This window comes from Homalodisca vitripennis, chromosome X, assembly GCF_021130785.1.
Source record: "Homalodisca vitripennis isolate AUS2020 chromosome X, UT_GWSS_2.1, whole genome shotgun sequence".
Lineage (NCBI taxonomy): Eukaryota > Metazoa > Arthropoda > Insecta > Hemiptera > Cicadellidae > Homalodisca > Homalodisca vitripennis.
In genome coordinates this window covers 146,283,238-146,310,607 of record NC_060215.1, presented here as the reverse complement: position 1 = coordinate 146,310,607, position 27,370 = coordinate 146,283,238, and the positions used below count along the sequence as shown (strand labels likewise).

Genomic DNA, 27,370 nt, shown 5'->3' with positions numbered 1-27,370 from the left:
CACCGGTTTAAATTTGTTTAAAAAAATCTTCCTGAACATGCATTTGTTTGTACACTAAATTACCTAATGAATTACAAAACACATGTCATGTGAAACAACTCAAATCGAAATTAAAAGAGTTTTTGTTGGTAAATGCTTTTTATAGTGTGGATGATTTTATGTACCAATAATAATAATTGGGAAATAATATCACAATTTAATTCAATATTTATAGGCTACATATGTAGGTATGTTTTATTTTTACGTAAAACATATCCCAGAGGATACATTAGGCTATTCAATTACTATTGTTAGGTTAGTATTTCCAAATGTTTTGTGTCTGTAGCATTGCAATCCAATTTTTTGTATAAGCAATAAAAATGTTGTATTGTATTGTACGTTAAAGTAATGAAAAGTCTTTCCTCCGCTGTTATACTTTTACGGCAGTTCGTATCCTTCTTCTTAATGTGGTCTTGAACTATGTCCAACAGTTCCTCAAAACTCTTTACACTCATTCTGCAATAGTTGTAAAACTTTTCTGGATATAAGAGATTTCACATCCCTCTTTTCATTAATTGGGTGAGCCCAATACTTCCTTTCCGGAGGCATATCCAACATTTTTACAAACTCCCATAAGCACAATGCAACATTTACTTCTTCAGCACTCATGTTGTACGTGTTGCTACGCCAAAGTGTAACGCACCAACTAATTTTTAATTTAACTCTCGAGTCAAAATGGTGCTTGTCCGGAGGTACCGCACACTGGAGGAACAAAATGTCAAAATGCTTCCAACAAAATGACTCGCGACGCTTGTCTCAGACAGAATGCTCCTCCAGTGTGCGCCCAGCCTTATCGTTCATGCCGCAACCCGTCAAGCGGCGAACATGTCGTGGCACGATAGCTGAGGCGAACTTGTTTTATCTGGATCCCGTTAATCATTGTTGACGGGAAAACTAATCCCACAATAAAGCTTGAATGGACGACCCAAGATAATAAAAAAAATACACTGTACTTTTTAGTACCTCACATATTCTTTGCGAATATGAGGCACTCTAGGCCAACCAGCCCCGCAAACAGATGCCTGTAGAATACAAGATTAAAGCGTCAACGTTACAATTGAATAAACCGATATTATTCTTTGCGAATATGAGGCACTCAAGGCCAACCAGCCCCGCAAACAGATGCCTGTAGAATACAAGATTAAAGCGTCAACGTTACAATTGAATAAACCGATATTATTCTTTGCGAATATGAGGCACTCAAGGCCAACCAGCCCCGCAAACAGATGCCTGTAGAATACAAGATTAAAGCGTCAACGTTACAATTGAATAAACCGATATTATTCTTTGCGAATATGAGGCACTCAAGGCCAACCAGCCCCGCAAACTGATGCCTGTAGAATACAAGATTAAAGCGTCAACGTTACAATTGAATAAACCGATATTATTCTTTGCGAATATGAGGCACTCTAGGCCAACCAGCCCCGCAAACTGATGCCTGTAGAATACAAGATTAAAGCGTCAACGTTACAATTGAATAAACCGATATTATTCTTTGCGAATATGAGGCACTCTAGGCCAACCAGCCCCGCAAACAGATGCCTGTAGAATACAAGATTAAAGCGTCAACGTTACAATTGAATAAACCGATATTATTCTTTGCGAATATGAGGCACTCTAGGCCAACCAGCCCCGCAAACTGATGCCTGTAGAATACAAGATTAAAGCGTCAACGTTACAATTGAATAAACCGATATTATTCTTTGCGAATATGAGGCACTCAAGGCCAACCAGCCCCGCAAACTGATGCCTGTAGAATACAAGATTAAAGCGTCAACGTTACAATTGAATAAACCGATATTATTCTTTGCGAATATGAGGCACTCTAGGCCAACCAGCCCCGCAAACAGATGCCTGTAGAATACAAGATTAAAGCGTCAACGTTACAATTGAATAAACCGATATTATTCTTTGCGAATATGAGGCACTCTAGGCCAACCAGCCCCGCAAACTGATGCCTGTAGAATACAAGATTAAAGCGTCAACGTTACAATTGAATAAACCGATATTATTCTTTGCGAATATGAGGCACTCTAGGCCAACCAGCCCCGCAGATGCCTGTAGAATACAAGTGAATTTTTCGCCTAAAATAATTTAAAAGTTCCCCAACTATAAGATGAGTTTCAAAAAAGTGAAAAGGGCTTAGAAAACCCCAAAAACACTACAGCTTCTGTGCAGCACTTAACCTGTGCGGAACAAGTGGCAAATAAAAAAAGTACATTGTTGTTTTATTTTAGCCTGTAGGCCAATTTCAGCTCCTGACATACTCGCCGCATTCTTATAACTTGATATAGTTTTATGTCAAAGCGTAATTCTGAGATAGAACTTTAAACAGCTTCTCCTTAACTAAATGAGGCATGCCCTATGCGTAGGAGGAGCTTGAAAAGGGTTTTTGGCTTAGCACCTTCGATGCAAACGTAGCGTAAAACCAAAGTCGATTAATTTGTATGTAAACCATTACAAGCAGAATAAACTATGAGAGCATAGTAATGAGCATCTATCACATCATCTGTAATTGTTTGTATACACAATCTGCCATGTCATGCATACACTCGTCACACATTTGAGCTGATAGATACGACATTTGTGCTTCTCCTTTATTTACATACCGAACAAGATTTTAGGAAAGGATAGGGTTATATTCATTGATTAGTTCAAGACAATCAACATAAAGGCCTTTGGATTTGGATCCTACATGTTCATTGTTACCCTGAAAAAGCAACCCTCTTTTTTAAAGGTGAGAGAAATCTTAATAAAGACGCAATCATAAGCAATAGTTTTCCAATAACGGAATTCCTGCTCATTTTGGGTTGAAAACAGTGTGCTTATCTGTACTTGTACTGCCTGTTTTCGTCTATTGATGTAAATGACCATATCAGAACGATTGCTCATGTTGGGTTGAAACAGTGTGCTTACCTGTACTTGTACTGCCTGTTTTCGTCTATTGATGTAAATGACCATATCAGAACGATTGCTCATGTTGGGTTGAAACAGTGTGCTTACCTGTACTTGTACTGCCTGTTTTCGTCTATTGATGTAAATGACCATATCAGAACGATTGCTCATGTTGGGTTGAAACAGTGTGCTTACCTGTACTTGTACTGCCTGTTTTCGTCTACTGATGTAAATGACCATATCAGAACGATTGCTCATGTTGGGTTGAAACAGTGTGCTTACCTGTACTTGTACTGCCTGTTTTCGTCTACTGATGTAAATGACCATATCAGAACGATTGCTCATGTTGGGTTGAAACAGTGTGCTTACCTGTACTTGTACTGCCTGTTTTCGTCTACTGATGTAAATGACCATATCAGAACGATTGCTCATGTTGGGTTGAAACAGTGTGCTTACCTGTACTTGTACTGCCTGTTTTCGTCTACTGATGTAAATGACCATATCAAAACGATTGCTCATGTTGGGTTGAAACAGTGTGCTTACCTGTACTTGTACTGCCTGTTTTCGTCTACTGATGTAAATGACCATATCAGAACGATTGCTCATGTTGGGTTGAAACAGTGTGCTTATCTGTACTTGTACTGCCTGTTTTCGTCTACTGATGTAAATGACCATATCAGAACTACTGCTCATGTTGTTTAATTAATTCAATCTAATATTTCTAACTCTCGGTAGACATATTAGTTTTCTTGTCAATGGGTTTAAATAAACAACATGGTACACAAAAGAATATACCGGACGACTGAAAGCATAGCAAGCAGTTTCTAACATAGGACTCTCATTATAAGAGTATATTTGAACAATTCTGTAGAAAGGGAACGCTTAGTTCCGTCATTGTATACACCATTGGGCCTAGAAAAATCAGCTTGAAAACTCTTTTTGGGGGATTTTTGCAAAATGATAAACAGCTTCATGAACTAACAAGTTTTGTTATTAAGGCTGCCTCACACCGTACGTCCATGCATCCACTAGACAGATGGGTTAGATGCTCGGTAAAGATCGCTTGCCTGCTTATTAAATAGAACGCCGCAAATAGGCGTCCGTCCAGCCGCTGGACGAACATTTTTTGAGTGTATAAAATTATGTTTTTACCGATATAACTAAAATACCTTTAGGATTTAGCTGGTTCTTAATAGTTTCAAAATCCTACACCAAGCATACAGCTAGCCACTTTCTGCTTGTGAATATAATCACTCTCTATAAATTTCAAATCTCTTCCAGTGAACAATGTGTAAATTGTTCAGAAATCAGTCCAACCAGAGAAGTAAAATATTTGGGTGTAATTCTAGATAGCGAATTGAGCTGGAAAACGCATATAACTAAACTAAAATCAAAACTCATAACAGGAATTAGACTTATTTATCACTTGCGGGACGTATGCCCAATCCAAACTCTTCGATGTTTATATTTTGCCTTAGTAAATAGTAGATTAGAATACGCTATAATTTCTTGGGGTGGAACATATACAATAAAACCTGTGGAAAACATTCAAAAATGGTATGTTAAATTAATTCTAAAGAGAAGATAAGAGAACCATCTCATCCATGTTTTGTTAGTATGGATATTTTGCCGTTACGTTGTATTTATATATTTAAGGTTTTAAAAGCCTTTTATTTATTTAGTGGAAATTAACCATCAAATGTTAACTTTTTTAGACAAGGTCTTAGAAATGCTAGCAGTTTTAGAGTTCCTAAACCTAATGTAACTTTTTATACAAAAACATTTAATTATACAAGACCAAGACTTTTTAATAGGTTGCCGCAAAATATAAAAAATATTACAAAAGTAAATAAATTCCTTAGAAGTGTTAAAACTTGGATTTTAAGTATGGACAGAAGCAACGTTGAGTATCTGTTAACTATTATTCAATAAGTAATTTGTTTTTCTCTTATAGTGTATGTTACTGTGGCACGTAAATATGGTAGTGTACTAAGTTTCTTTAAAATAGGCGTGCTTCAGTGTATAAAATAAAACCTTTATTATTTGTTATTCTGGTTTGGCGGTTTGTGGAAATGTTTAAACATATATTTTCTTTACAATAAGTATATTCTGTTTATTTTTACATTCACGAAGGGTAAGTTTAAGTTTCGTTAATTCTGTTTGCTAAGCCATAAAGAGTGTAACAATAAATTAATTTATGGGATTAGAAGATATAGATAGTTATAGTGTCTGCAACCGCAAATGAACTCCTTATCTAAATAAACTTACCTGATGGAATCCCTCATCAGGCTTTGCCTTTGGGACCCTATTTTCCTAATAAAATTATATTGTATTTGTCACAATAGAATTTTATATTATGTTACTATACATATGTAATACGCATATGATTTTGTATTGCTACTTATATTTGTGTTTTTGTTTTAGGAAATAAATCATTTATTTACTTACTCGCTCTATGGTTGCCGACGATCACAATAAAAGGTTTCTCCGAGCTATCTTTGAATGCAGCATTATTTACGTAAAGGCAGTCCCTTTTGAACACTTTCAAGATCTGTCTGGCGAGCAGGCTCTGTAACTCACGAGCGTGGATGTAAATTAGGAAATGCTTTAACAAAATATTTAAGTTCTTTAAATATCTTTTCAAAAGAACTAAATTGTGTTTGTTTCTGCAGAGTTAGACTGTAGCCTGTGTCGGTCTACTGATCCTGGCTGTAATGATCACTCGATAATTTAATTTTAACAAATGTGTAACCTCATAATCTGTATTGCTAAAAAAGGTGTTATTTAGTTTTAGAGCAATTAGGAACTAAGGAATATGACAAGTAAATGTTTTAGCGAGGTATTCCCGGATGAAATTTGTACAAAAAGATCAGGACACGTGCAGTAAATAGAAAAACAAATACAATAAAGAGGGGCAGATTCGTGCAGTACACAGCGTGTAATTAATACTATATCCGTTAATATAAAATTTACAATGGAATGCAATTTTAAAATCTGTAATTTTAACTTTCGTCAGTTGAGTTACTACAGCATGAAACGATAGCTTGCAAAGTTAAAATTAGTAAGTACCTCTCTGTTTAGTAAGTTTTGAAATATAAGAAACTCCTTATATTTTATTATGTGACTGATCGATATGAAAGTGATTCATTCGAATGTCTACTAAAATTAGTTCTTTAAGAAGAATATCTGACGACTGGAGATCCTTCAATAGCTATTGCATATTCACGACAATACCGAATATGCAATATTCGGTTATCATTTTATAATACCGGTATTATAAACAATCTTTTCCAACTTTGTGAAGAACCAGCTTTTAAAACTAAATTTGTTCTAAAATGTAGTCAATTATATGGCAAATCACCTGTTATTTTATATCTAAAACAATTAAACTTAATCATTGAATGTTAATTTTTATTTGTACCTCTTTACAACTTGTATTAACGGAGTTTTAGTGTAAAAAATAAGATTTAGATTATACATCCATATGTTAATCAATTACAGCAAGGGCTCAGCAGGACAACTGCTATAACTGTCTACTCTGGTCTATTCTGACCTAAGTACCCCGTCTGCCAGCAAGGGCTCAGCAGGACAACTGCTATAACTGTCTACTCTGGTCTATTCTGACCTAAGTACCCCGTCTGCCAGCAAGGGCTCAGCAGGACAACTGCTATAACTGTCTACTCTGGTCTATTCTGACCTAAGTACCCCGCCTGACTGATTTATTTTATTTTATTAGTATTAGATAAAAATTAACGTTTTATTACACTCTTCAATGTACATAAAACACTAAACCTAAATTTATCCATAAAAACACTTGAAAAGAATATAAAATGAAATGAAAAACTTATCACAAGAAATAACACAATAAGTACGACTTAAGAAATAAAAAAAGCTTAAGACACAACCAATAACATTTTAAAAACACTCCCAACACAAATTTAAAAACACAATCAGCAAACATTTAAAAACATAACTAACAGAAATTTTGAAAACACAACCGACATTAAAAAAACGCATCCAGCAAACATAAAAAACACAACCAACAAACATTTTAAAAACAACTAAAAAACAAACGCGGCTATAGTCAAATTCAGTCAGCTCCACAAAGTAGAAAAAAAACAAACTAGACGTTTTTCAGCATTCGATTGAATGCTACTTGTTCTTGAACCAATTTAAGGTTCGTGGTAGCTTCCAGAACGCACATTGTGTGGCATCACGGCAGCTAGTGTCGACCTATGTGGCGGGTCAAGCGCAAGTTGTACTCGTGTAATCTCCTTATTCAAGAATAATATTTATAATCTTTATTGCATCCACAGTTACAAGACTGCATGCATGCGTCAGGTGCATTCATAATTATATACATTTGCATCGATTAATTTGCAGTTATAGCTATCCAATTGTATAACAGAACTGAGGTTTTTATTTTATTCTTGTTTCTCAACAGTTTTCAATAATTTTCATCCCAGCAACTCGAGATGAACTCTTCAACGAAGTAAAACACCTATGACACCAGGAGGTGTTTTAATCGAGATTTGAATAGTTTAGAATCACTGAGATGTTTAATTCCTTCAAGCAGCTTGTTTATCAGTTTCACACCGACTTGGGACTACAAGTGTTCAAATGCTGTCGTTCTATGATGTACAATCCGAAATTTGTCCCTGCCTCTTGTCTCGTATTGGTGGTGCCTCTCGCATTTGAGTCGACAGTTTAGAACGACGTCCAGAATATAGATACAGGGTAAAGTTAACAATCCAAGGTCTCTGAAGGCATCTTTGCACGACTCTCTGAAATTCAATTTGTAAAGAATTCTGACAGTTTTCTTTTGAGCTCTAAATACTCCTTCGAGTTTGCATTTAGAACAGCTGCCCCACAGTCTCAAACCGTAAGACAAATATGGATGTATCAGGCCAAAGTAGGCCATTTTTAATACATCACTAGAACATAATTTTGCAAGGTTACGCAAAACATAAATACAATAAGCAACCTTAGAGCAGATGCTGTCAATGTGAAAGTACCATGTCAGTCCTCGGTCAATGTACATAACAAGAAACTTAAAGGATTCGTTCTCTTCCAATAGAACATTTTCCATCATTACCGTGGGACGATACTCTCGTTCTTGTCGATGCCGAAGACAAAAATTTATTGAGTTTGATTTTGAGCTGTTTATTTTCTAATTGAGTCTTGAAAAATATTCAGTGCATGAATTTAAATCGATAAATGATTTCACTTCAACATAATTTTTAGATTTAAATTTAATACAGAGAGTCGTGTCATCAGCATGTTGAATCACTTCTCCATTCTGGATTAATGTATTCAACTTGACATAAATAAGGAAGAGAAATTGCCCTAATACTGATCCCGACGAGAACCAATCGTACGGCAAACCCCTAATACCACTAGTCCATAACTGGTGCAACAGTGACGCATGATGCAGACAGTTAAAAGCTTTGGAAAGGTCGAGAAATATACTCATCACACGTTATCTTTTCTCCAGGCCATCGAGCATAAGTTATAACATGAATAAGTTTAAGAATATTGTTACTATTAAATTTCTTCTTAATTATTACTTCGAATATGTACAATGATGTAGTAAGAATATTTAGTTCCTAAAAGCAGGTATACAGGACTGTCTTCCACTCAGTCCCTCGAGAACACGAACTGTACGCTTTTGAAGAACAAACATTTCTCTCAGTCTCTGTTTTGAACGTTGCGATCTCTGATCACTTCGCGCAGGAGGTTGTGGTCTCTGAATATTCCCTTGAAAACGAAAAAGGGACCTTTAGCATTAAGAGAGACGTTCGACCCCAAAATTTCAAACTTTTAATTAAAAGTCACAAGAAGGAATCCTGGAATTTTTTCAATAATTTTAACCACCCGGATGCAATGTTCACGGCATTTGATAAGAGTTTAAATTTTCATTTGAATGCGTTTTGCCCATTGAAAAAATTTAAACAGAGACAAGCTTATCACTGGATCACTAAAGGCATTCTTGTGTCAAGAGATAAACTTAAATTGTTTCACTCAATTTTTATTACACCAGAAAATGAGAACTTTAGAAGTTTTTATCAAAATGAAAAGAAAATTTACAGACGAGTAATCCGAGCTACCAAATCCTATGAAATTAATATGCATCACGAACAGCTTGGGAAATTATAAACGGCTACTCTAAATCTATTAAATTAAATGGCTCTAAAACATTTCAGTAAAAATTAATGAAACAATCCTTGAAAATCCTTCCAAAATATCAAACAAATTCAAAAGTTTTTTCTCAAACGTGGCCATTGTTGATCCAGTTTTACCAGTGCCTCGTCCTCGTGCTCACAACCTGCAGGGACCGATGTCATCCTTGGCTTTGACTCCTGCGACATCTACGGAGTTCAATGTGGATGTTAAAGCATTGATTCAGGCATTTACTAACACCACTAACAAAGTTAACTAATTGTTCATTTCAAACCGGAATCTTTCCATAAAAAAAATGCAACAAAAGTCATTCCGATTTTCAAAAAAGATGATCCTTTACAAACCAACAACTACCGTCCAATTTCTATTCTGCCGGTGCTGAGCAAAAATTTTGAGAAACTTATCCTGGAACAGCTAAACAGTTTCCTCGAAGGTTTTGATATTCTAAGCCCGACCCAATTCGGATTCAGAGGAAAAAGGAGTACAGTAGACGCTGTAACTAACCTCATGGAACATGTTGTCGATGGACTGGAGAGGCGTGAACACGTGCTCAGCGTATTTCTCGACCTTTCGAAAGAATTTGACTGTGTGCATCATGAAACACGTTTGCAAAAGTTAGAATGGAGTGGTGTACGAGGTCTGCCTCTAAAATGGTTTGGATCCTATCTTAGTGACCGAGAGCAGTATCATGTGCAGATCTCGGGTGCCTTATCCTCAACAACAAAGTCACCCATGGAGTCCCGCAGGGATCTATCCTTGGGCCAGTTCTTTTTCTTCTTTACGTAAACGATCTAACCCTGTACCGAATGACGATAACACATGAGGGGTGGTGACTTCTGAGGTCGTAGTAATAAATACTCGAATTGCAAAGTTTACTTGTAAGTTCAATTTAATTAATGAAACTTACAAGCACCACTTTTAGTTAGTAAATTAAATGTATGCCTTGCCACGTTGCTGCCAATTAGAGTACAAGAACTAAAAATGTATATCTGATAGGTGGGCCTAAAATGTCCAATATTCTATAGAATTATGCCTACGATATTTTACTTTATAAAACTTTAAGACTTTACTTCCCTCCGCAATATGTAGACTCACAACCCGGGCGTCGGCGTCTTGGCACGAGACATTGAAGCTGTAGTCTAAGAAGGGTTATTTCTAGTCGGTAATTACTAGAAGAGGAGTAGAAGTTATGAAAGTGGTAGCCATCTACTCAAATAATACGTGAGCTCGCCTAAAACAAATTCGCGACGGTATTAGCCATTTAATGAGACAAAAAACTTATCACGACAACGTGCTCGTCAGAAGGACGACGCCACAAGTTGTATCCATTTCAATCAAGCAAATAAAAGATCTTCAAGGGTAAGTTACTTTACTATTTACAACTTTACGTTACATTCATTTTTATATGTTTGGCATCAAAGGGCTAATTTAATAATACGAAAATATACATTTTACTTACAGACATAGCGCGCGAGGTGAAATCGGTCACGTAGTTGGGCTGCTACGAAGGGTTACAATAAAATATTCATACGCGTGCCAAGTAGGTCCGTTAGTTAGTCCGTCGATAATTTAGTTCCGAAACATTGGATAAAAAATAATATTAAGTTGTACTGGCTAACTAGGTTGTGAAATGTTGCATTATATAAAATGGAACTAACTAACGGTACAACCCATCGATCCAGAATGTAAAGGTGGTTCAGTATGCTGACGGCATGACTCTTTGTGTTAAAGCCAAAACACTTCAAAACTTGAAAATAATTACTTTTTCTGAAATCAACCTGAAAACAAATGAATAAAAATCAAATTTTGAGAAATTTTCGCTAAGCAAACGAGTATCTTAAACAATACCTTCAGTGTTTGTGGATGATCTCCCGCTCGATGAAACGGAATCAACAAAATTCCTAGGAATGTTACTAGATCGAGGACTAACCTGAGACGTTCACGTAGATCATGTCTGTGCCAAGGTTGCGTTGGACATTTCTTTGCCCTTCGCAATTTTGGCAAAGCACTGCCCAATTACGTATTTAAAATAGCCTACTATGGGTTAATTTGTCTCCACTTAGGATATGGAATCAGACTTTGGGGCAGTTGTGCACAGCACAAGCTGGAGGCTCCAAAAAAGCCGTATGAGTAATTATGAGTTTAAACAATAGAGAGTCGTTTAGAAATGCGTTTAGGGGGCTGGGATTTCTGACTGCCCTGTCTCTACATTCTCGAGGTGATCCTCTAATCCGTGTCAAGATGGGCTTTGTCGAAACTATAATTGGTATCATAGATTATAAAACTTAGCGCTTGCAACTAAAGATTAACGACAACTTTTTTTTAATAGTCCCAATTCCTTTCATCTTGATATTCATAAACTTTTTCTCTAAATGTATTACAAAATCATCAAGGATTTCTGTTTTTAAGTCATAAAAAAATTCGACATCTAGATAATGAAAAAAGCAGGTAATATCTTTTCATAAAAATGTGTGTATTGTATATTTTAATTATTCAAATGCGTTAATTTGTTTTTTCTTAAGTTTAGGGCGTTCATATAATATTAAGTTACAATTTGTACAAACCAAATATCTTTCATCAATAACTTCTCCTATATTGGAAAATTTATAACAGTTTGCAATAATAACTACAAACTATAATCCGCATTATGGATGATAAAACTTGATTTTCTATGAAATATAATACATTCTCCAACCCTTATTAAGAAAAAAGTAATAGAAAGAAAATAAGATAGTTTTTTAAATTAAATTTTCTTTTAATGAAACCGCCCATTCCCGTTCACATACCCAATGTAGACAATTAGGAAGCGAACACCCATGGTAGCGAACGGGATGGCGGATCAGAACTAAACCTAGAAACCTAGAGTATTGAAGAATAAAGATTTTTGATTAAACAGCTTAAGTATATTGAAGCGAAGTATATATATATATATATATATATATATATATATATATATAATATATATATACATATATAATAAGTATATATATATATATATATACTTATTATATATGTATATATATACTACCGCCATATTACTATCTACTTATTATATATATATATATATATATAAATATATATATATATAATAAGTAGATAGTAATATGGCGGTTCTAGCTCACTTTTGGGACAGTCAGAAAATCAACGTAAAATACTGTTTAAAGGACAATAAACTAATCTGTAACTCACGAATGAAAAATTAACCGAATCTATAGCTGTTTTACTGTTCATTGTAGGCTTCTAATTTCTTAAGCTGTTTTAATGAAAAAATCCAGAAATCTCAATGAAAAATCTATAAACGGAAATAATGAAATTTGCTAACATTCGCTCAACAGAAAATAAGACGATTTTTACTGAATTTCTTTAATATCGTTCTTAATCACATCATAGGCTAAACATTTCTCAGAAACCACAACCACATAACAAATCGCGTTTGTAACAGCATTTTGAAAATCCATATTGATAATTATATCGTTCTTTGAACTAGAAATATTTGTCAAACTCTTTGTTGTATCAATGACATAAATGGGTCTATTTGCTATAAATTCTTTGGGGTTGTAATACATTTCCATATTTTTGTAGTAAACTTTCTTAAAATCTTGATACATCTGATACATGATTCTGAAAAGACCACCGGAAATGTTTAAATTTTGTAATTCATCTGGATAATAAGAACCATTCAATTTTACTCTGATATTTTTTTACATTCAAACTATCAAACTTTGAAGGATTTTTTTCTTGATTATTCTGTCTATCTGTTTGAAAACCAATGATAACGAACTTGGGATTGAAGATATTTCTATAAATATTTGTGATATCGAACGAATAAGTTGTTCCGGAAATACCTTTTTGCTCAATACATTGCCAATCTAGAAAATTAAACGTGATGTTTTGAGATTTTATAATTTCATCAATCAACTGAATTTTACTCGTGGTTTTGTAATCAATCATCGGAACTCTAATGAAAAACTCGTTAATTGTAATTTTGCCATCAACAGGCATAACATTTCCAGTTGCAGTCTTCAGAATCACATCATCGTCTTCAGCTCTTATGAAACTAATGTAAAATCCACCTTTATAGATTGGAAAATTTACATTTTCAAAGAATCCTAAGCCGAAATGTGCTAAATCACCGACCGCTTCAAATTGTCCAAATTTAAAAGTTGATTCAAAACTGTTTGAAAATACATCACTTTTGGAATAACAAATAGTTCCTTTAATTGTGCTTAATTGGCCACAGTTTTCGACTTCTTCTATCAATTTATTGTGTTTTCTTACTTCAATCTTAGAAAATAAAAACGGTATAAAATTATCGATTAATCTAACATTATCAGTTCCAAGATATGCTTGACCATCTTGTTTTGTTAAAGTTCCAGAAATATAAAACTGGAAGTTAGACGAGCAAAAGTTATCTCCAAAATCAATATTAAACTCAGTTCTTTTATTCGGTTCATTCAAATGTTGTTTACTAATTGGATAGAAATTTTTAAACTCCGCCCTTTCAATATCACCTGAATACTTTTTGTAGTCCACCATTTAATAAGAGAAAATTTAGAAATTTTAAACATCATGTATAAGTCGATAAGAAAAGATTTTAGTCATTTTTTAATGATCTACTTCGTCATATTCAGGATTCTCTTCCTTAAATTTTGCAATTTCGGCCACATATTTCAATAAAATCTGCACAGGATAGTAACCGCTATCTATAATATTGTTCCAATCAACTGTATCTTTATTTTCATCCAAAAACTTTAGACTCAAGTGTTGATAGAGACAAAGAACAGACATATGATCTTTTAATTGATAATGTATATTTTCTTGAATGAACTCTGATGATAAAGTTTGATATTTAGCAATGTTATACCAATTCAATTTGTTTACGTATAATCTCATCATATCTTCGGATAATTCATATTTTTGAGAAATATCATCCCAATGTTCTTTTTTCAAATCTCTTTCGTGTTGCATTATATAAAGATCGAAAGCACTGTAATGTCCCGCCATCTCTATTTATTAAGAAAAAATTTCAAGTTTTTATAAATTGGCTCTTTTTAGTGTTACATTCAGCACATTTTCCAGAAACTCTTTTAAACTCCATTGATATTTGCATAGTATTTTATATCATTTGTTTGCAGTTTTTTCTTTACATCTCACACAATATATGAGCGCCATTTATTTAGGGAAAATTAGTCATCTTAGCCGCCTAATCTATTAAATCTGTTATCAATATTTTCCAAAATTATATTAAGATTTTCCTCGAACTTATTAATTTTTTCTTCTAATTTTTGAAATTTGACAGCATTAGAATCATTGTATTCAACAAATTTATGACCAATATTCTCAAAAGTTTTCGTAGCATCTAAACTAAACTTATCAAAAGACTCTTTAAAATTAGTAAGTTTTTCATTAATTTCACCAACATCGTCTACTGATCTTCTATTTCTGGCTTCTAACTTGTCATAGACTTCTGTTGTAAAATCTTTAACATGCTGTTTATGATTCTCATAATTTTGTTTTAGTTCATTAAACATTTTAATAGGATCTTCTAATTGAATCATTACAACAACATCAAATGGATTAATTCCTTTACTAACACTGCTAATTCTTTTTACTTTAAAATCTAAGGCATTTTTAACATTCGGATCATGTAAATCAACAATATCGATGTTTTCTGATAATTTTAGAGGTTTTAAAATTTGTTCTTTAACAACAACATCATGTTTGTCAATACCAGGTCGAACACCGACAATTCTTTTCTTATTAGCCAAACTAACATAATTCTTTTCAACTTTGATCGCTTCAGTAATTTTATCAGCTTTTTCGATATGAGACATTAAATTGGTAAATAATTTTTTTACACCATCATCAACTTCTTTTTCCAATGTTTTTATTTTATCAGCAACTTCATTTGAACTCATGAAATTTGCAAGTTTGTTATCATATTCTACTTTAAAATCTTCAATCTCGACAGCAAACATATCTGAATCTGGAAGGTTTTGTAATAAATTTTCTAACTTGTTATCAAACTCATTTCTCAAACTATCAAAATTCAAACTATTATCTACATTTTGAATAATTTGTGTTCCAAATACGTCAAAAATATTTTGTGAATCCATATTTATTAAGCAATAATTTGTTAACAACTTCTTTAAAATCTTTACCATTACTCAGTCCATTCAAAACAAAAACACATAAATGACCACAAATTGGGGGATCTTTATAGTCTTGAATCTGAGAGTCATTGTAGTAGACGCTTGATTTTTTCAAATATTTAATCAATTCTATAGGTGGTTTGTCCTCAATTCTTCCATACGAATCAAAATAACAGGCATTCTTATCATTCTTATAATAACAAACCCAATGCGTTCCACTTCCCATAATCGAGTCTAAATTCACAATTCCACATTCGAATTTCTTAACTTTTTCGGGTAATGTATCTCTCATGAAAATTCCTCTAAAATGTTTAATATTTTTGCAGATTTCTTCCAATTCCCCGAATGTTAAAGGTTTAAATTTTTTTTTAAATGTTTGATTTCACGTAATTCAAAGTTTTTTCATCTAATCCAGATCCTGTAACATCTTCCAACTCTTTATCTAACCAATTTAAAATGTTTCGAACAATAGGAATCACATCTTTTTTAACGATTGGAGCAGCTTTACGAACATAAGGAACAACATTTTTAACAACTGGAATATTTTCTCCAAAATCTAATAAATCTTTCAAAAGTCCACCATTTTTAAGTTCTTTCAACTGATTATAAGAAAATTCTATTCTGGTTCCTTTATTGTTTTTCTTATGTTTTTTTCGAGTTTATTGTATTGTCTATTTGTTAAAAATATCTTATCTTCGCCATTTTTTAGTTGATCTATTTTAAATTGAATACTAACGGGTATTTTCTTCTTAAAAGCGGATTTTATTTTTTCTTTCTGATTTTTGCTGAAGTTTACGTTCACCTCCATTTATATAGTTAAAATTTCAAGTTCTCTTCGATTCCCATTCCTAGTTTTCTCTTCAAAAACATTGCTCCAACTGTTGGAAGTGCAACAAATCTTTCACCTAAACTAGCATCTTTTGATAAAAATCTATCCATTGCCTTATCTTGCAAAGTTTTATCCGCAATATGTCTGGAATTTGTGTCTCTATGTTTTGCATAAAAAAATATCGTGTTCCATAGCAGCTTGATCTAATTTATTTATACCAGGATCTCCTCTTTTCAATCTTTTTTCAAGTTTTGTGCCAGGTCCCAGATACTGATAAGTTGGTATGTGTAATTCAAAAGGTAAATTGTTGATAAAATCATTCAAAAGTCCGCTACCTTCAATCATAGATGAACTTATTGCCGGCAAAATTCGTTTTAAATATTTAATTCCATCAGGTTTTTCAATCAATTCATCAAGTTTGTTCGAAATAAAATCTTTAATCGCTTTCTTTTCGTTCAAAAAATTGTTATTTCCGGCCTTTTCTTGAGCAAAAATATAATTAATAATTCCATCGAGTTTTGTCAAATCGTCGATATATCTGTACTCAATCTTATTATCACTGTATTTTCTCACACCTGATCCTTCGATTCGTTTTTTCCCAAATTGGTTTAATCAAATTGAGATATTTTTTACCTTTACTTGACTTTGGTTTCTTAGTTGATGGATCATTATTTTTGTAAATTGAATCAGATTTCCATAAAATTTCAGTATACTTTTTCAAGTCTTCTTCAGAATATAAACCGTCTTTTGGAACATCAGTGCCTGTTAATAATCTCCATAAACCTTGAGTTCCTTTATATGTTTTTTCATTAATAATGATATCATTATGCTCAAAATTCACGGGCAAATTTCCAATCATAAAACTTTTCTTTTTTCTGTCCCAATACAAACCAAATTTATCATCCTTCGCTCTAGGAAGGAATTTTTTACCAATTTCACCAATTATTATATCCGTTGTTCCAGGACTTATTGGTTCAACTATGGTAGAGTCTTCAATGATTCTAGGTCTAAATGGTGTTGAAGATGGTAATTTTGGCAATTCAAACTCTTCTACTTCAGATTCTGGAATCGAAATATCAGCAAATTGTCGTACAACTGGAACCAAATTCATTAAATTTTGATTATCGCTTAAAACATTTTCAATTTTGCCCTCAACATTTTTTATTGCAGAAGTTACAGGTTGATTAATTTTTTGAATAAGTTCTTGTTCTTCTTCATCCATTCGAATCTGTTCTTTAAATTCTTTGATTAATTTCTTTTCTATTTGATCAAGTTTTTTCGCTTCTTCAGAAGTTACGTTCGCCATTTATTTAGGAAAATTTTGAAACGTGGAACGTAAAAACGTGAACGTGGAACGTAAAACGTGAACGTGGAACGTAAAAAACGTGAACGTGGAACGTAAAAACGTGAACGTGGAACGTAAAAACGTGAACGTGGAACGTAAAAACGTGAACGTGGAACGTAAAAACGTGAACGAGAACGTGAACGCGAACGTGCAACACGAACGTGAAACGTAAACACGAACGTAAAACATGAACGTTGAAACACGAACGTAAAACATGAACGTGAAACATGAACGTGAAAACACGAACGTGAAACACGAACGTGAAACGTAAACACGAACGTAAAACATGAACGTGGAACGTAAAACGTGAACGTGGAACGTAAAACGTGAACGTGGAACGTAAAACGTGAACGTGGAACGTAAAACGTGAACGAGAACGTGAACACGAAACGTGAAACGTGGAACGTAAAACGTGAACACGAAGCGTGAAAACGTGAACAGATTTACCGTTTTTCTGTTATTTTCATAATGTAAATAAAAAATTAAAGATAATATAAAAATAATTGTAACAAATATTTTATCAAGTAGATTTGTCAGACCACTGAGCAGCATTTATATTAGAAAATTTATTCAGATATTTACCATTTTTAGGCTTCAAAGTTAGATTAATAGTTAAAAATCCGTAGTCTTCCTTCCAAATTTTATCACATAACTCAATAAAGTGGTTAAAACTCATATCAGATCCCACATAATTGTTATAAATCTTTCTCGAATAGTGATCATCTTGCTTAAAAAATACACAACATATTCAGGTTTATTTCTTATAACTTGTTTATCAACCTTTGAAAAGCATTGGGAAAGATAGATACAAGAGATATTTTTGTGACGAGACATTACGAAATATTCCTTGATAACGTCTTGATTTTCCAAAATACAATCATCAAAAACGATTAAAGAATTCGGTTTACATTCGCTTAATGGAACTATGTCCTCGGAAGCATTATAAAAATGTGATATTTTTTTGTTTAAGTTTTTCTCAATATTTTCAAATCTTTCTTGTAATTTTTTATAGGCGTCTTGTTCTAAAGATTTACTAAAAACATACAAATTGGAATAAGGAATCAACCTATTGTAGATAAAATTCAATAGTAAAGTTGTTTTTCCACATCCACTTGAACCAACAATTAACAATCTGATTGGTTGATCTTTCTTGTTTTCTTCAAACGTTTGAAGTTTTATCTGATCTTTTTGCTTTAAAAATTTCTCCATTTAAATAGAAGATTTTCATCTTGAAGCAACGCTTGCGAAAATGAAGCTGTTCAAGTTGACTTCAGAAAGCTCTAAATTAGTTTTAAACTTGGAACATCCTATACACTTAGAGGAAGAATCAAATTATTTTATCGGTTTAAAGCGGTTTTTATTCTGACAATTTTTGTAATAAATATTAGTGAAAGTTCTCCTTATTGTATAGGATTTAGTGAGAAGAACATAACAAAATATTATGGTTTAAACAAAGGATATTATACCTTCGATCAAATAAAAAATTCCCTTAAAAATTATCTGAAAACATTCAAACAATCAGATAAATCTTTAAACTTTGACGAAAACAAGTTTGAAATGCAAAAAAATTATCTCTCTAATAAAATTCAAATAAAATCACCAGTAAGAATAATGTTTTCAGCAATTATTGTAGATTTGTTAGGGTTTGTTCAAGAAACTATTGAGCCAAATCAGGTATATTTAGGAAATAAAACGCCAAAATTTAGACCGTTCGATGTAATTGAAGTGCACTGCAATCTCGTTGAACCTAGTTTTTGAAAATCATACCGAACATTTACACAAAGAATCTGAAATTTTGTACACTTTTTTCCCAAATGTTGCTAATGGATCAAAAATCAGTGAAAAAACCGAATGAAATCGATTATATTCCAATTAGAAAAAATATTAAAAGAATTCAAAAAATCGTTCTAACTATACAAGACTCTGAGGGAAATTTATTAAATAATGAGAGTAAAACAACAATATATTTAAGATTGAAAAAAGGATTAAAATGGACCCCAAAATATAAAAAAAGCTTCGAAAACATACATTCTGAAGGTAGGGGTGATTCGCCCCCGCCTTCAAACTTTCAAAAAAACACTGTTTTCATTAATGAATCTGGGCTTTATACTCAAAATAAAAATTGCTTGTTAAATTTTTTCTATCTAAATGGAGTCTGTTGTGGATCTGCTCAATAATCAACTTAGATTTGAAAACAAACATATTTTTACGATTGTGGATAAAAATAACGAATTTTGGTTTAAAGCTAAAGATGTTGCAGAAATTCTAGAATATGAAAATACGAAACAAGCAGTTAGAGAGCATGTTGATAATGATGATAAATTATCATATTCTGAAATAAATAAGGTGGGTCATTCGATTGCCCTACCTTCTAACTTTCAAAAAAATACTATTTTCATCAATGAATCAGGACTTTATTCTTTAATTTTGAGATCACATAAAAAAGAGGCAAAAATCTTCAAAACTTGGGTTACAAAAGAAGTTTTGCCCTCTATTAGAAAACTTGGTGAGTACAAACTTGAAAACAAGATTAAATATTTAGAGGATGAAGTAAAACACTTGCAAATTAAAGATGAAATCAAAACGGAAATAATCGCAAAACAAAGTGTAAAAATTGACTTGATGAAACCAGACCTTGTTTGTAAAGATTTTGATAAGAAAAAACACCATGTTTTTTGTGTTAATTAAGAAGAATCACATGTGGGAATATCCTTATTACGTTATCAGAGCTCAAAAGAGAGAAATACCGAAAAGATTAAAACATCTAAAAATAAATTATCCTGAATTAGAGATTTTGTTCATTGATGACGAACCAAATTCTATCAATCTGTATAACCAAATGAAAGAATCTTTGAATATTTTATACAACGGAAATCATTTTACTACAAATATGGCAGAATCTCGACTGATTTATAGAATATCTAAATTACACGATGAAAATGTTAATAAATTTTATTAAACTCTCGAATTATGATATTTTGTTTGTAAATGTTTTTGAAGATAAGGTAACCACTGAAGAGTTCTTCCACATTCACAATGAGTCTCTTTCTTTTGACTTTCTCGGTACATTCTTCTAGCACATTCCTTACAAAAAGCGTCCTTTCTATCTTTACTATAATGTCGATTATTAAATTCAGAAATATTCTTAATTTCTTTACAAATGTGACACTCTTTCTCTTCTAAAGTTAATTTTTCCATTGTATCGTATAAATCTCTTTCATATTTTTTACGACAATCCTTACAATAATATTCAAATCCGTCTTTTTTAGTCTTATTTTTATAAAAAGCTTCAAAACCTTTTATTTCTTTGCACACTGAACATTTCTTTTGGGCCTCCATTTATATAGAAAAAATCTTTGACTTTCTCAATTCATATTCATAAAACTTTCCGGTTATTTCTTCATTATTTAAATCTTTTATACTATAAGTTACAGGATCTGTGTTATTAATTTGATAAATCACAAAGATTTCTCTTGACCAATTGTTCTTATATTTGTTCGAAAATGTTGTTTTTTTACTAACAATTCTTACATGATCATTGATTTTAAATTTAGTTTTCGTGTGAATTTCAGGTGGAACATACTTGAAAACGGTCTCTAAAAACTCCTTTTCTGCATCCTTATCTACGTCTTTGGGCTTCATTTTAATTGTGCTGTGAACTGTATCGTTATAATTGTTTACGATTTTTTGAAGAATATCGATCCATTTAAAGTTTTTATTAATCTCAAAAATTACTTTCATTCTCTCATTTTGAGTTCTGTTATATCTCTCTACAATACTTGATTTCTCTTCGTTTTCAGTATGATAAATCTTAATGTTGTATTTCCTCAAAACATCGTTAAATTCTTTATTTTTAAACTCTAAACCCTTATCTGTATGAAGTAGGTTAGGAGGTTTGTGATTGATCCTTATGGCATCTTTTACTATATCTTCGAAAGCTTTTGAAACATCCTTGCCGTTTTTTCTTTTGATAGCTCTTGACCAAGCATATTTTGAGAAAGTATCAATAACATTTAACATATACTTGAATCCATCATTTTGATCCGAATAGTTAGACATTATAACTAAATCTGCTGCCCATAAATCGTCAATTCCTAAAGTTATAATTTTTCTCTTTTTAAACTTTTTTCGTACTGGTGCATGAATTTCTCTAGCTTCAATCTCGATATCTTCCTTATTCTTAGATTCTTTCTTTACTTGTTTTTCATTTGGATTCTTTATAAATTTACTCTTATTTGTCTTACATTTTGAACATTTTGCTGCAATTCTATACAATCCGTTTTGAGTTTGAACGATTTTAGAATCTACATTTTTCGTTTTTCTTGCATTTGTGGCAGTGAATCAAATCATCTTCCATTTACATGTCAAAGTTTCCAAGTTTATTTAACTCATCTAATATATCAGATTTTGCTTCATTTTTATAGCCATAAGGTACTGTATCGATCTTATTTTCTAGGACAATTCTCTTATCATCTTTAGCGTTTAGTGCCAGTTTGTTTATGGTGATGGTATACAATTCATGTTTATAGCTTTTTATTACAGTCATCTCCCTAAATTCTTCTTTATCTTCGAACAAACATCTCTTCAAGTTTTCGATATTTATTGTTTTATTTACAACGCTTCTCTTAATTCCTTTACACCTAACTGGATTTTTGTCTAGATATTTGTACGAGTACATCTTTGATCTCAATCCACAAAATTCTTCTAATATCTCGCCGTTCAATTCGTCTTTGAATTTCCCTATTACCTTCTTATTTTTAGTAGTGAAACATTCGTGATCTTTTGGATAGTCGCTCGTATCGAAATCATCTATATTTTCTTTAATAATTTTAAAGGGATCTCGTTTCAATTCTAGGAAATAACTGTCTGTATCCATGTAACACAGATTCAAATCTGGATCAAACTTCTTTAATTTGTTGTAATAAAACTCGTACATTAGCAATTTTGAGAGGTCGAGAACTGAAAATCCTATGTAAATCGGTTTGTTAAATTTAACCTTTTGTTTGTACATGTGACTCGCTATACAGTTGTCGTCAAAGATGTTAAAGCATTTGAAATTTGTTTTCTTAGCTTGTTTCATTGAAAATTCTTCATTTCCTAGTCTAATATCACATCTATTTCGCACATTTTCCATACTTTTTCCAAAAACAGAGTTGTTCATTAACTTGTAAAAGTCCTTCTCAAAGTCGCTTGTAGCTTTGGTTCTCATGTTTGTGTTAAAATCAATGTATTCTTTCATAAAAGGCTTCTGATCGAATGCAATAACTCTATTCACATGTTTCAAAATCATACCTTGTTCCAAATAGAACTTCAAATTTCTCGAATGAACAACGTATTCAGTTTTATCCAGTAGAGTTGTGCAAAGTTTGTTTTTAAAATGTTCTGGAGCAAGAGGTAAATCCTTGTGATGTTCGTGTAAATTTGTTGGATATCCAAGATCGACTTCAAGAATATAGCCATAGTTTTCGTCACCAGTGAGTTCCAAAATTGTTTCTTTCCACTCTTCTTTTGTATACGTTTTTGGATCCATCCACTTGATATCGTTATATGGTAAATTTTGCATAAGCCCATACCCATAAAGGTTGTTTGCATCGACGTACAACAGATAGCTTTCTGGTTTTGTCTTATCGAAATCTTTCAAATATTTGTTATTTGCTTTAACATATCGTTTAATACATTGAGAAATGCCTCCGCGAATACCTTTTTCAATCATTAAATACATGTTATAATCGTTAATTAGCTGAAGCTCAATTTTCGTTAATTTTAACATAGCATCCCAAGCAAGACTAGGAGCAGTCAGATAGTGTGCTGGATCAAGCTTATAGCAATTCAAACAAATATTCCTAAAATTTTCAAAGATATCAGCGAGCAATAAAAACATCTTGAATGTTGTACAAATCAGAATAATTTCCCAGATTTTTCTCTTTTAATTTGTTCCAAACATTTAAGTAGTGTTGATAATCTTTCTCAGATATGCTCTCATCTGTCAAGAGTGAATAGAAATCTTGAATTTTCAGCTCTTCTTTGTAATCAAGTTTTTCAATACTATCGATAAATTCATAGGGAAATATTCCTTTTCCTGACAATATTTTAAAAATCTCTTCTTTGTCATTTGGCTGTCTTTCTATAATTTCATTCAATATTCTTCCATCCTGTATAAAATGATTTGTATGTTTGAAGTCTTCTTTCTTTAAATTTTTCGCTAATTTTTCGATAGATGACGCCATGAATCTAAACGTGTCTACGAAAGAGAATTTTATGAACTTTCTAGGTTTGTCACCATCAAATTCATACCCGTATCCAGAATTTACAGAGTAATTTATATATCGTTCATCGGTGTTTGCAATCAAATCAACATTACCGTATTGTTTTGCCAATTCTTTTATGTACACAAATGCGTATCGTAATTAGACATATTGTGACAGAAAACGGGAATATTCTGAGGAAATTTCAAATTCAGATTACAAATTCTATGAGCTGCACCTCGAAATTTTCCAGTCAAATGACAGTGATCTCTGCATTTTTTGAATGCATCATAAGCAGAACTCTCCAAATTATCTGGTAAAAACCCTAAAGTTTTTTCAGTGTCTTGATACGATATTTCTTCACAAATGTGGCAAAGATTTGAATTTTGATACGAAATTTCTTCTTCGTCAGTCAATTTCATGGGCTTCATGTTCTTTGAATTATATTTTTTAGCTATGTACTTCGATAATTTATTGAGTTCTTCAAACAATTTTGCAGGAACGTTCGGCAACTCTTCTTCATTTTTTGCTCGATAACATATCGGCTTGTACATACGATTGGTCACATTAGACACTAAATATAGAGTAAAAACCATAAGGAATATGCTTCTGAATCTTGGTTGTAGTCGATTTTTGCGGATTGTTTTTGCATGTGGGAATCTTCTCTAATATGCTTTCAAAATCCATATAAATAACGTACGGATGGCTAAATTTCTTTTGGTAATTGGTAAATTTAGTTGTTTGACCCGGAAACGGCATAATTGGCTTGCAAACTTCATGTTGCTTACAAATTTCTAAATGATCTGATAAAGCACTATATTTGTAGAAATGGCTTAAACATCTTCGACACAAGAACGTCTTGTGAGCATTTTTTGATATCTGTGAACTCGCTAATCTACTTAAATCTGTTATCAAAACATAATGGGATTTATTATCGATTTTCCAAAAACCGAGTTGTTCATAAGCTTATAAAAGTCCTTCTCAAAGTCACTTATAGCCTTGGTTCTCATACTAGTATTAAAATCGATATATTCTTTCATGAAAGGTTTCTGATCAAACGCAATAACCCTATTCACATGTTTTAAAATCATACCTTGTTCTAGATAGAATTTCAAATTTCTAGAATGAACAACATATTCTGTTTTGTTTAAAAGAGTTGTGCAAAGTTTGTTGTTATAATGTTCTGGAGCAAGAGGTAAATCTTTGTGATGTTCATGCAAATTTGTTGGATATTCAAGATCAACTTCTAAAATATATCCATAATCTTCGTCGCCAGTGAGTTCCAAAATTGTTTCTTTCCATTCTGCTGTTGTATACGTTTTAGGATCCATCCACTTGATTTCGTTATATGGTAAATTTTGCATAAGTCCATACCCATAAAGGTTGTTTGCATCGACGTACAACAAATAGTTTTCGGGCTTTGTCTTATCAAAATCTTTTAAATATTTGTTATTTGCTTTCACATATCGTTTAATACATTGAGAAATGCCTCCGCGAATACCTTTTTCGATCATCAAATACATATTATAATCACTAATTAATTGTAATTCTATCTTCGTTAATTTTAACATAGCATCCCATGCAAGACTGGGAGCTGTTAGATAGTGTGCTGGATCAAGTTTATAGCAATTCAAACAAATATTCCTAAAATTTTCAAACATATCAGCGAGCAATAGAACATCTTGAATGTTATAGAGATCGGAGTAATTTCCTAGATTTTTTACTTTTAATTTGTTCCATACATTTAAGTAGTGTTGAAAATCTTTCTCAGATATGCTCTCGTCTGTCAAAAGTGAATAGAAATCTTGAATTCTCAATTCTTCTGTGTAATCAAGTTTTTCAATACTGTCGATAAATTCGTAAGGAAATATGCCTTTTCCAGATAGAATTTTAAAGATTTCTTCTTCGTCATTTGGTTGTCTATCTAGAATTGCGTTCAGACCATCTTGTATAAAATGATTTGTATGTTTGAAATCATCTTTTTTGAGGTTTTTAGCTAACTTTTCTATAGACGATGCCATAAATCTGAACGTATCTACGAAAGAAAACTTGATGACCTTTCTTGGTTTATCATCTTCAAACTCATACCCATATCCTGAATTTACTGAATAATTTATATATTTCTCATCTGTGTTTGCGATCAAATCAACATTACCATACTGTTTTGCCAATTCTTTTATGTACAAATGAGTATCATAATTTGACATATTGTGACAGAAAACTGGAATATTTTGAGGAAATTTGAGATTCAGATTACAAGATAAATGAGCAGCACCTCGAAATTTCCCGGTTAAATGACAATGATCTCGTACTTTTTTTCTTGTTTGATTATCAAAACCATCACATTCACAAATATGACAAAGACTGGAATTTTGGTACGCTAATTCTTCTTCTTCGGTCAATTTCATAGGTTTTTTGTTCTTAGAATTATACTTTTTAGCTATGTATTTTGATATTTTATTGAGCTCTTCAAACAATTTTGCAGGAACATTTGGCAAATCTTCTTCATTTTTTGCTCTATAACATATAGGTTTGTACATGCGATTTGTCACATTTGACACTAAATATAGAGTAAAACCATAAGGAATGTGCTTCTGAATCTTGGTTGTAATCGATCTTTGTGGATTGTTCTTGCATGTCGGAATTTTTTCTAATATGCTCTCAAAATCCATATAAATAACGTAAGGATGAGAAAATTTCTTTTGATAATTAGTAAATGATGTTGTTTGACCTGGAAAGGGCATAATTGGCTTACAAACTTCGTGTTGCTTGCAAATTTCTAAATGATCTGTTAAATCTCCAGATTTGTAGAAATGGCTTAAACATCTTCTGCATAGAAATTTTTTGTGTTCATGCTTAGATAACTGAGAGAAAACGAGCTTATTTAAATCTGTTATCAAAACATAATGAGATTTGTCTTCTTGTTTAACATTCAATAAGTCAATGTTTAACTCAGCGTCGTATTTTTCAGAAATTTGTAATGGAACAATATTGAGTTTCTCATCATAACTGTAGATATTTATAGACATTTTTGGATATTTGTACTTGGAATTGTGACTTCGTTTTTCAAATAATTGTATATCTTTTAAGGACATTGGATACTCGAAACCTGAAAATATCTCGTCATTTACAAATTTCTCGTATTGCTTTGCTCTGTCAGCATTCTTTTCGGGTTTTTCAATAGCGCATCGGATAGAATAAACAAAAACAGAAATCATCTTTATTTTTGATATTTACACAAGCTTCCTTATCTTTGATTTTCTTTGGCAAATCGATATATGATCCTGCGTTCATTATTTCGTGTTTATTAAGGCTCAAAACTAGTTGTTTGCAGCTTTTAAATGTCCATCCAGAACCCTTATTTGGATGATTTGTCTGTTCTCGATGTGTTAATTTATTAAATTGCTTAGTAATAAAGTCGTTTACATCAAAGATCTCGTCTGCTTTTATAGTAAAGTACATTGGACACGTTTGTGTTTCACCGTTCACTAAAGTTCTTTCGTATTCACATTCCAAAGAGATATAACCTTTCATATTTTTAACATTTTCTTGAAATTTTTCGATTAAACTTTTAATTTCTGGCCTCATACTTGATAGGTATTTGTAAATTGACATGGAATTGTCGTTCAAATTTGTTAAAATGTATTGCTTGAAAAGACCGTGTATTGAGGATAAAACTTCTACA

General features: G+C 32.3%; 1 protein-coding gene across 5 annotated transcripts in view; it reads right to left on the bottom strand.

The window, feature by feature from the left end:
- Positions 1 to 27,370, bottom strand: part of LOC124369979 (UMP-CMP kinase 2, mitochondrial-like) — a 91,558-nt gene that overhangs the window by 47,080 nt on the left and 17,108 nt on the right. For all 5 annotated transcript variants that reach the window (XM_046828216.1, XM_046828218.1, XM_046828220.1 and 2 more), the window contains exon 3: positions 5,383 to 5,503. In XM_046828216.1, the coding sequence (XP_046684172.1) occupies positions 5,383 to 5,503 (121 nt within the window). The remainder of the gene's footprint in view (positions 1 to 5,382; positions 5,504 to 27,370) is intronic.